The 12,354-nt window shown below is 42.3% G+C and overlaps 1 protein-coding gene across 1 annotated transcript; it reads left to right on the forward strand.

Moving 5' to 3' along the window:
- Nucleotides 1-3,403: 3,403 nt before the first annotated feature.
- On the forward strand, nt 3,404-4,451 carry LOC141096296 (olfactory receptor 5AP2-like). Its single transcript, XM_073582836.1, has one exon. It carries the CDS (start codon nt 3,513-3,515, stop codon nt 4,449-4,451), a length of 939 nt encoding a protein of 312 aa, XP_073438937.1. The 5' UTR covers nt 3,404-3,512.
- Nucleotides 4,452-12,354: the final 7,903 nt, after the last annotated feature.

Raw genomic sequence — 12,354 nt, forward strand, 5'->3', positions numbered from 1 at the left:
GCCCTCCTCTACTGTCCCAAGAAGAATACATTAACTTTCCCGAACTGTACATATACAAAGGACACATAATATACAGTATGTGCAATACTATAATAAAGGAATGCAAAGTAATATATAACAGTTTTCTATATAATGGTAACACATTCAAGTGGCAATACCATAAGTAATGAGCAGTAATACATAGTTATACATGTAGCAGTACCGCCGGCAGTTATCATAAAACACATCTGTAAACATCAGGAACCGGGCTATTTATTATAAATTTGAAATTGGAATGTTAGGCAATTTATAATATTATATGTTTATGGTTGTCATTTACTTCCAAAAAATCTCAGAACAATTATTCCCTTTCTGAATTATGATTTGGCAGTCAATTTCCATAGAGAAAATACAATTCAGAAAGGTATTGTGTGTATTTTATATTTCCTCTTGATGAATTCCCTATACAACTGAAATAAATGTATATATAATGGGCACTTTTCATTTGCAATAGCAATTGATTTTTCATCTTCCAAAGAGCATGTGAGTGTTATGCTGTAGAAATCTGGCACATATAATAATAATATTTCAGATGTGTTTTTTCTAAATATGGTAAATTCATATACAGTCATGGTTGATAGTGTTGGCACCCTTGAAATTGTTCCACAAAATGAAGTATTTCTCTCAAAAAATTATTGCAATGCCACATGATTTGTTTTGCTCATGTTTATTTCCTTTGTGTGAATTAGAAAAACAGAAAAAACACCGGGAAAAAAAGACAAATGGAACATACTTTTGCACAAAGCATCAAATATGTGTCAGACAAAATTGTTGGCACTTTTCCAAAATTGCGGGTAAGCAACTTTGTTTCAAGCATGTGATGCTCATTCAAACCAACCTGTGGCAAGTAACAGGTGTGGGAAACATGAAAATCACACTTGAAACAAGATAAAGAGAGGAGAAGTTGACTCAATCTTTGCATTGTGTGTCTGTGTGTGCCACTCTAAGCTCGGAGAGCAAAAAGAGGAGAAAAAAGTGGCTGAGGACTTAAGAACCAAAATTTTTGAAAAATATCAAGGTTACAAGTCCATCTCCAGAGATCTTGATGTTCCTTTATCCAGGGTGTGCAACATAACCAAGAAGTTTACAACCCATGACACTTGTGGCTTAGCTCCCTGCATGTGGACAGCAGAGAAAAATTGATAATAGGTTGCAACACAGCATAGTCTGGACTGTGGATAAGCAGCACTAATCAATTGAAAGAATTTCAAGCTGTCCTGCATCAAGCTGTCCTGCAGATTAAGGGTGTGTCAGTGTAAAGAATCCCTCAATATTTCAATTAAATGAAACCTTATAGCAGGAAACAAAAGGAGGACCCAACTTCTAGACATAATAAAAATTTAGACTGCAGTTTGCCAAAATGTACTTAAGTAAGCCAAAATTCTCCCAGGAAAGTGTCTTGTGGACATATGAGAGCAATATAGAGGTTATTGGTAAAACACATCATTCTACTTTTCAACAAAAATGGAATGAAGCCTACAAAGAAAAGAACACAGTACCTACAGTCAAATATGGTGGAGCTTCTAAGATGTTTTGGGTTAGTTTTGCTGCCTCTGGAACTGCGTGGCTTCACTGTGCAAGGCATCATGAAATCTGAAAATTTTGGGTCACAATATAGCACCCACTGGCAGAAATCTGCGGTTGCATCATAGTACATGGGTCTTCCAGTAGGACAATGACCTTCAAGAGGCACACAGAAATGGATGAAAACAAAGCGCTTGAGAGTTCTGAAGTGGCCAGCAATGAGTCTGGATCTAAATCCCATTAAAAACTGGTGGAGAGATCTTAAAATTACTGCTGGGAGAAGGCACCCTTTAAATATGAGATACCTGTAACAGTTTGCAGAATAAGAGTGGTCCAAAATTCCAGTTGAGAAGTGTAAGAAGCTTATTGCTGGTAATAGAAAACAATTAGTTGCAGTTATTTATTCCAAATGGTGTGCAACCAAATATTAAATTGAGGGTGCCAACAATCTTGTCCTGACAATTTTTGGAGTTTGATGTGAAATTATGTCCAATTTGCCTTTTTTTCTGTTTTTTTTGTGTTCCAATACACACCAAGGAAATAAACATGTGTATAACAAAACATTTGTAATTATAATTTCTGGGAAAAATATTTCATATTCTGGAGCAATATCAATGGAACAAAACTTTCTGCCATGACTGTATAATGTCTTAAATATAGTATGCTTTTTAACAATACACATACACAAAATATTAAAATGTATCAATCTAGTTTGTGAATCTACAGATCAGACATCAATAACTCCTGAAAAGAATTACTCCTCTCTTTAAATTAGCTGTAATGTGTAATTTAATATGGATATTTGGATAATTTTTTCCCTTTTGTAACCACAAACAAAAGAGACAATGTATACCAAAGGAAAGTAAAGTGCATGCTAGGTTATCATTACTTCTCACTGGAATACATTCAGTGCAACTACCATATTTTTCAGATTATAAGACGCACTTTTTTCTCCCAAATTTGGGGGGAAAATGGGGGTGCATTTATAATGCAGATATACCTTACCGGTCGTGGTGGAGCAGGGACCCTGAGTTGTGGCTGGAATAGGAAAGAGTGGTGTGCTGATGCAGACCGCAGGCTGGGATGAGGGGGTGTTCAGATGTGCGGCGCGCTGCTGCAGATGTTCAGTGCTGTGGGGGTCCGGTGCTGTTGTGGGTGTCTGGTGATCTTTGTGCCGAAATCTCCATCTGCTAATGCGCCGCCCCCAACAGCCATTTTCCAGGAGTCTACGGCATAGAAAACCATGAACTGCAGGGGCTCTGGTCTTTCACAAAATGTTGGCAGAGCCCCCCGCAGAAGCACCAGACACCTGCAGCGCCATGGGACCCTGCTTTACCGCAGCCACCACCCCCTGTAAGCAATAAGACGCAATGATTATAAGAAGCACCACCATTTTATTTAAAAAAAAGGTTTTTTCCTATTTTTCTCCTTAAAATTTGGGGTGCGTCTTATAATCCGAAAAATACGGTACTTAAAACAGTAAGAAGAATATATGCTCCAGACATATATACAGACACAGGCGCCAATGATTCCTATTAACAAAAGTATGCGGTGCAGTAAACATTTTTGTTATTTTTACATGAAATTGTATTGAAACAATCTTTTGGTAAATGTTTTGGCAATCCTGCTAAATTTTGACTCTTGTAAGACTTATGTTTTGCTAATAGGATTGCAGCATAGTCCCAGCATTTCAAAAGATTTATATACTGTAATTATTATATGCTTTACATTAGTAAAAAATCTTATTGATACAAAGGAGATAAGTGTAATTTGATTATCTCGATTATATTGCATTTTGAACTTGCAGAAGTAATGACCAATTTTAATTTTATTATGTGTGTTGAACCTGAATTGTGCTGATATTAAATCAAATTAATAGAAAATAACAATTTTTTACCTTTTACTGTTTTTTTTCTTCATTTTCACTTAATTATCAAACAGACTATAAGATGAACAATGGGTCCAGTATTTCTGAATTTATTCTTCTTGGGCTTTCCAACCCTCCTGAATTGGGAATTCTTTTGTTTTTGGTAATTCTTACTATGTACCTAGTAGCTATAATTGGCAATCTACTCATAATTTTTATCACAAATTTAGACCCAGCATTAAACAAACCAATGTATTTCTTCCTTTGTAATCTTTCATTTCTGGATATAATCTGCACTACGTCAGCTGTCCCAAAAATGTTGTTCAATTTATTTACTCGGCAAAAAGTCATATCTTTCAATGGATGCATTGTTCAGATGTTTTTTTTCACTGTTGGTATGGACACTGAATTTCTTCTGTTAACGTTTATGTCCCTTGATAGATACTTGGCAATCTGTAACCCTTTAAGGTACAAGAGTATTATGAGTAAAAAATCTTGCTTTACTATGTCCTCTGTGGTGTGGGCCTTTGGCTTTTCAAGTTCTTCTTTTCACTCTTCTAGCACTCTGAGGTTGTCATTTTGTGGACCAAAAGAGATCAATCACTTCTTTTGTGAAGTCCCTCAAGTACTCGCATTATCCTGCTCCGATATTTCTTTAAATAAACATGTGCTTATAGTGACAGATCTTATATTAGGACTTATTTGTATTATTCTAATTTTCATTTCATATCTCTTCATATTGTTCGCTATATTAAATATTCGTTCAGCTGAAGGCAAGAAAAAAGCGTTTTCTACTTGTGCCTCTCATATCACTGTTGTTCTGTTGTTTTATGGAACTTTGATTTTCGCCTACTTTAAACCAGCTGACGAATCGTCAAATTTAGACAAAGAGATTGCTGTATTTTATACCATTGTTATACCAATGCTGAACCCAATCTTGTACAGTTTAAGGAACAAAGAAGTAAAACAATCCATTCAAAAAGTTATTTTAAGAAAAATATTGACTATGGCTAAATTCTAATCTGCAAAACCATAATCCAGAATACAAAGATTTGTACACATATTGCTCAATCTACTGTTTCATCACTTCTGCTAGTTCTTTTATAGAGATTTTTTTTTCAAAATTAATGCTACTTAAGGTTAACAATAGTGTGTTATTCATCAATCAGTATTATAAGTATTTATGACCAGAGATGGCCAAATAATACAAAAAAATATATAAATAATAATATGCACATTACAGTACTTAAAAAAGAAAATAACATTAAAATATATTGACCCCCTTTGTATTTTTCATGCTCTTTTGCACTACAACCTGTAAATATAGTGGAATTTAAAAGTAACTTTAAGTAAAGAAACTGACAAAATATTTCAAACTGTCAACCCCTTTCTGACCTTGGACATACTCTTTTGGGACTTAATGCCCATGGACGGAATAGTACATCATATGAGATCAGCCGCGCTCATGGGGGGAACGCGGTTGACTGTGGCTGGATGTCAGCTGATTATCACAGCTGACACCTTACACTATGTGCCAGGAACGGTCACGGAACAGTCCCGGCACTTTAACCCCCGGCACACTGCGATCAAACATGATCTCTCAGCAGGCACTGTGGAAGCCGCCTCTCTGCAGGCCCCCGAAGGCCCCCGCGGCCATATTGGATCCAGGAGCCTGCAGAGAGGAGACCATCGGAGCGACACAGCACATCGCGCTGCCCCGGGGGTCGCAGGAGAGCTGGAAGGGAGCCCCCTCCCTGCTCGCTTCTCTCCTATGCCCTCGGTACACTGCGACCATGTTTGATCGCATTGTGCCAAGGGTTAATGTGCCTGGGGTGGTCCATGACCGCCTCTGACACATAGTGTCGGGTGTCAGCTGTAATAATCAGCTGACACCCAACTGCGATAAGTGGCGCTTCCCCCGAGGGGCATCGCTGATTGCTATGATGTACTGTCCCGTCCTTGGGGATTAAGACCCAGGGCACATGGAAGGGATAGTCAGTCCAATGGCAGAAAGAGGTTAAGATCAAAATAGGCTGGGTCATGAAGGGGTTAAAGAGACCATGAGAAGTGCATCACAATTTAAAAAAATGTAATAATAATAGAATACCGTATATACTTGAATATAAGCCGAGATTTTCAGCCCATTTTTTTTGGCTGAAAGTCCCCCTCTCAGCTTATATTCGAGTCATATACACCAGGGGATCAGAGGGGGAGGGGGGCGGGGGTGTCAGGTCATACTTACCCATCCTGGCGCCGTCTCTTCAGCCCCCAGCTTCTCTGTGATCTCCCTTCCTTCCTTCAGCGGTCGCATGGTACCGCTCATTAAACTCATGGATATGCTCATATTCATGAGTTTTAATGCGCGGTACCATGTGACCGCTGAAGGCAGGAAGGGAAATCGTGGAGAAGCTGGGGGCTGAAGAGACAGCGCCAGGATGGGTAAGTGTAGTGATACTCACCTGTCCTGCATCCATGGCTGCTTGCTGCTGTCTGGCACATCATCTGTCAGTGACGTTCAGACAGCAGAGGGCGCGGTGACATGGTTAGTGCACACCGCGCCCCCTGCAGTCTGAACGTCACTGACAGGTGATGTGCCAGACAGCAGCAAGCAGCCATGGATGAAGGACAGGTGAGTATCTCAGGTGCCAGCAGTGACACTGGCACCTGGCACCCAGCGACGGAGAGGTGAGTATGTCATTTTTTTATTTTTAAATGCAGCAGCAGTGACAGCACATGGGGGCATAATCTATGGAGCATCTTATGGGAGCAGCATATGGGGCATAATCTATGGAGCATCTTATGGGAGCAGCATATGGAGGCATAATCTATGGAGCATCTTATGGGACAGCATATTGGGGCATAATCTATGGAGCATCTTATGGGGGCAGCATATGGGGGCATAATATATGGAACATCTTATGGGGCAGCATATGGAGAAATAATCTATGGAGCATCTTATGGGGGAAGCATATGGGGGAATAATCTATGTAGCACCTTATGGGGGCAGCATATGGGGGTATAATCTATAGAGCATCTTATGGGGGCAGCATATGGGGGCATAATCTATGGAGCATCTTATGGGGGCAGCATATGGGGGCATAATCTATGGAGCATCTTATGGGGGCAGCATATGGGGGAATAATCTATAGAACATCTTATGGGGGCAGCATATGGGGGCATAATCTCTGGAGCATCTTATGGGGGCAGCATATGGGGGCATAATCTATGGAACATCTTATGGGGACATAATCTATGGAACATCTTATGGGGCCATAACCTTTATGGAGCAGCATATGGGGCATATTATTCTATGGAGCGTCTTATGGGGCCATTATTAACCTTTGTGCAGCATTATATGGGGTGTATTTTGTATGGAGCATCTTATGGGGCTATCTTGAACTGTATGGAACATTATGTGGGGCTCCTGATTCAATATGGATATTCAAAAACATTTAAACTACTGATGTCTCAATTCATTTTACTTTTATTGGTATCTATTTTTACTTTATAAATTCACCAGTAGCTGCTGCATTTTCCACCCTAGGCTTATACTCGAGTCAATAAGTTTTTCCAGTTTTTTGTGGCAAAATTAGGGGGGTCGGCTTATACTTGGATCGGCTTATACTCAAGTATATACGGTATATAGAGATTCAGAGTAGAAATTTGACCATTGCACAATGTACAAATGTTTACAAAAATAACCCCAAAGGGGTCTGTATCATACATGCAGAAAGAGACCGTGATGGGGACCTCACAATACTTTTCGCAGTTATTTGAATAGGTAGAGATAGGGAGTACAAGTTTCACCATTGCACAATATGAAAAGTTTGCTGAAAGATGTTGTGATGGGGACATCACAATATAACTTTTCATTCTTTACTCAACCCAAGAGTACAGGCCCCAACCACGGAGCTCCGAGCTGACGATCTGGCCAATTACTTCAAAGAAAAAATTGACCAGATCAGACAGGAAATTATCTTCCAATCACCTCATACCATGCACTGTCCTCCCTCCCCCACTGCATCTAGCTCACTCTCTGATTTTGAACCAGTCACAGAAGAAGTAAGCAGACTCCTTGCATCTTCTCGCTCAACCACTTGCACCAGTGACCCATTTCCGTCACATCTCCTCCAGTCCCTTTCCCCTGCTGTCACCCTTCACCTAACTAAAATGTTTAACCTCTCTCTCTTCTGGTATCTTTCCCTCCTCATTTAAGCATGCCATCTTACATCCACTACTTAAAAAACCATCCCTCGACCAAAACTGTGCCGCTAACTATAGACCTGTCCCTAATCTTCCCTTCATCTCTAAACTCCTGGAATGCCTGGTCCACTCCCGTCTTATCCGCTATCTCTTTGATAACTCTCTTCTCGACCTTCTCCAATCCGGTTTCTGCTCTTTACACTCTACTGAAACTTCCCTCACTAAAGTCTCTAATGATCTACTAACAGCTAAATCAAATGGTCATTACTCCATGCTAATTCTCTTGGATCTCTCTGCAGCCTTCGACACTGTGGATCATCAGCTCCTCCTCACTATGCTCCATTCCATTGGCCTCAAGGATACCGTTCTCTCCTGTTCTCCTCCTATCTCTCTGACCGCTCCTTTACTGTATCTTTTGCTGGCTCCTCCTCCTCCTCTCACCTTCCCCTTACTGTTGGGGTTCCTCAAGGATCGGTTCTAGGCCCCTCCTCTTCTCCTTATTCACTGCCCCTATTGGTCAAACAATCAGTAGATTTGGTTTCCAGTACCATCTCTATGCCGATGACACCCAATTATACGCTTCTTCTCCTGACATCACGCCAGCCTTTCTAGAAAACACTGGCGATTGCCTAAACGCTGTTTCTAACATCATGTCCTCACTATATCTGAAACTGAACCTGTCAAAGACCGAACTCCTTGTGTTTCCTCCCTCTACTAATGTACCTATACCCGACATTGCCATTTCTGTGTGTGGTTCCACTATTACTCCCCAGCAACATGCCCGCTGTCTTGGGGTCATACTTGACTCTGAGCTTTCCTTTGCCCCCACATTCGATCACTGGCTCGCTCTTGTCATCTGCACCTCAAAAACATTTCTAGAATTTGACCTTTTCTTACGTTTGACTCTGCAAAAACTCTTACTGTTTCTCTTATTCATTCTCGTCTCGACTATTGTAACTCTCTTCTAATCGGTCTCCCTCTTACCAAACTCTCCCCTCTCCAATCTGTCTTGAATGCTGCAGCCAGGATCATATTCCTTGCCAATCGTTACACCGTTGCCTCTACCTTGTGCCAGTCATTACACTGGCTACCCATCCACTCCAGAATCCAGTACAAACTTATTACCCTCACCCACATAGCAATCCATGGCTTAGCACCACCCTACATCTCATTCCTTGTTTCAGTATACCACCCTACCCGCACCCTCCATTTGGCTGATGACCTGAGGTTAGCATCCTCAACAATCAGAACCTCCCACTCCCGTCTCCAAGACTTTACACGTGCTGCGCCAATTCTTTGGAATGCACTTCCCAAGTCAATACGATTAGTCCCCAATCCCCACAAGTTTAAGTGTGCCCTGAAAACGCATTTATTCAGACTGGCCTACCGCCTCAACACATTAACCTAATCTTTCTCTGGGTGGCACAGTCAAAAGTTTTACCAAATGTGACGTCTGCCTGCAGTCTGGGCTGCAGCCAGACAACACCCCGAGAAACACTGATACCCTTTACCCCTATACAGGGATCTGGATTTATAGCAGAGCCCAGGAGGCGCTGTTTGAATAGGAGCAATGACCAGAGCAGGACGGTCGCCAGAAAGGTGTTCAAATACAGGACACAGAGGCAATGATATCCGAGACTAAACCAGTCAGGCAGAAATGGTATAAAAACAGTAGACAGTAGCAGAGTCAGATTCCAGGCCGAAGCCAGAGTCATAAACCAGGAGAGTCGCAGAGGTACAGAATCGTTAGGCAGAAGCAGAGTCAGAATCCAGGCCGAAGTCAGAGTCATAAACCAGGAGAGTCGCAGAGGTACAGAATCGTTAGGCAGAAGCAGAGTCAGAATCCAGGCCGAAGTCAGAGTCATAAACCAGGAGAGTCGCAGAGGTACAGAATCGTTAGGCAGAAGCGGGGTCAGAAGTCCAGGCAAAAGTCAGAGTCAGTCAAACAGTAATTCACACAGTAACACGCAGGGGAACCAAGAATATATCCGGCGGCCTGCAAGAGCCGTCCCAAAGTATTTGAGGGATCAGGTCATCCCTCACAGGCTCCTGGGCTGATGATGTCTTCCAGACCGCCCCCAGGACCAGGCTGGATGGTGATGCACCAGCCCCTTCATGACTGACCGAGGAGTGAAGCCTGCGTCCAGCGGACGCCTGCGCAGGAGCCTCATAACTATCGCCGCCATGACTCGGGGTTGAAGCACAGCGCCTCCCAGAGACCGAGGCCGGAACCGCAGGCCACGAGTCAGACGGTGATGGGACAGTCCAGTGCCTCCTAGTGGTCAAGGCCGGGACAGCAGGCCCTGAGTCTGATGGTGATGTGACAGTCCGGCGCCTCCTAGTGGCCGAGGCCGGGACAGCAGGCCCTGAGTCTGACGATGACGTGACACCATAACGAGGTTCCCCACATCATGTTCCCACATGCTTTATGCATCCATTAGCCCTCTGTGTCTGTACTGCTACACACTTAACATTATGGCTGGTCCAAACAATCAGGGCAATTGTTACCACCCACCTTTCATGTTTCCCCTTTTTCCTCATAGATTGTAAGCTTGCGAGCAGGGCCCTCATTCCTCTTGGTATTTGTTATAATCTATGAGATTATTGTTATACTGTAATGTCTATTGTCTGTACAAATCCCCTCTGAAATGTAAAGTGCTGTGGAATATGTCGACGCTATAGAAATAAAATGTATTATTATTATTATTTTTAATATATTTAGCAGTTGTCATGCTAGTGCTGTGCAGTATAGTGCAACCTCCACCAGGGGGTGTTGGTGAGGTAAGAGAGGTTGCATACACAGCATAGCAACACTGAGCAGCAGCACAAGCACCACCAGGTGGCGAAAGAGAGGTCAAAGGAGCCGAGTCAGAAACAGTCAATAGCAGAAATACCAGAGGTCACAGCAGTACATGCGGTTAGAAACATGCCAGGGGATCAGCAACGGTTGGAAGCGGATAAGACAAATGCAAAAGATAGAAGCAGGTCCAAATGCAAGCCAAAACCAGGGAGTCAAGAAACTTACAGGGAAACACTGAGTCAGAAGAGGCAGAGGGAATAAACAGGCACTGGGCAAGTCAGGGATCACAGCAGGATAAATCAGGTTATACCAGAGTCAGATACACATGTCGAAGGCAGAACTATAGCAGACACCGCTTGCAGGATGCAGCAGAGCTAAGCAGCAAATCTGAAACCAGACTGAGGCTGAGAAAAGTTAACCCCTGAAATGACCAGACTAGGTTTTGAGTCCTGTCTTTACATGTTCCCTGTCTGGTCATTTCAGGTTAGCAGTGTTCTTGCCTCTTCTTAGCTTGGTGTGGCAGATGGTGCATATTACAGTTGTTTTGTTTGTTGGAATTTCAGAAAAATCCTGTCATACAGGGGAACAATGCACCCTTGGCCTGTTATCTAGCCGAGTGGGAGAGCTCTGTGAAACAGATGACCGAGTTCTCCCTTTGGTCAAACCAATACCTTTTTTTGCCTGTTTTCTTGCTACGGATCCAACCCGCTATGCACTGCTGTGCTCGCTTGGCGTGCCACCGTGCCAGGTTGGATCAATGGCCTCATCATCGACCATGTTGTCTTCCAAATCCTCAATTTGATCCTCCTTCTGATTTGCGATTTGAAGCTGACCTGATGGCAACTGTGTGTCATGATTATCCTCCACCTCTTCAGACATGAATTGACCTTCCAAAAGTGGTTTTCTCCTGGCCGTGGGTGCTCAAATGTTTGGGGATCACTGCCCTCCACCTCCTCTTGACCCTCTTTAATAGTGCATGTTGAGAGGCCTGGCAAATAACAAGGGAATGTGAACAGTTCCTCAGAGTGGCCTTTGGTGTCATATGTCTCCTGAGGATTCAGAGGCTCAGCCTCTTGGCTACTGAGACTGGATCATGTGGATGACTTTGTGGTGCTGCTTGTCAACACACTGGAGCTTTTGTCTGCCATCCAACCCACAACATCTTTGCGCTTGTCAAGGTTCGTTAGTGATTTAGCACGCTGACTAAATTTTGACAGGAAGCTAGACGAGATACAGTTACCTTTAGATATGTCACACGGCCTTGGTGGGTACCACCACATCCACGATGCTTAACATCACCCTTCCTCATATTGAATGTGTTATGCTTATGAAAAGAAAAAATACTGGCTTTATTTTTCACAAGTCACATTTGCGACAGTCGCCCAACTGCTAGATGAAGATACGCTATTTTTTCAACACATAGAAAATTATGATTTTTTTAAAGATCGCCTTGCTGACACACTCCAAATGCGGTGTAATGAAGACTATTGCCACTGCTAAATTGTTACATAACATTATTTCTACCTGGACTGCACCAGTCGCCCAACTGCTAGATAAAGATACGCTATTTTTTAAACCAATAGAAAATTATGAGTTTTTTTTAAAGGTTGCCTTGCGGAGACATTCAAAATGCATAGTAATGAAGATTATTGCCATTGCTATATTGCCACGTAATATTATCTCTACCTGGATTGCGCCTGTCGCACAACTGCCAGATGAAGATATGCTTTTTTTTAAAAACAATAGAAAATTAGGATTTTTTTAAAGATTGCCTTGCTGACACACACCAATAGTGGACTAATGGAAATTACTTCCACTGCTAAGTTGTAACATTTGATTATCTCTGCATGGATTGCAGCAGTCACACAACTGCTAGATAAAGATACGCTAGTTTTTCAACAAATATAATTTTAGGGGGATT

This window comes from Dendrobates tinctorius, unplaced genomic scaffold, assembly GCF_039654945.1.
Source record: "Dendrobates tinctorius isolate UK_male_01 unplaced genomic scaffold, ASM3965494v1 ptg000073l, whole genome shotgun sequence".
In the NCBI taxonomy this organism is placed as follows: Eukaryota; Metazoa; Chordata; class Amphibia; order Anura; family Dendrobatidae; genus Dendrobates; species Dendrobates tinctorius.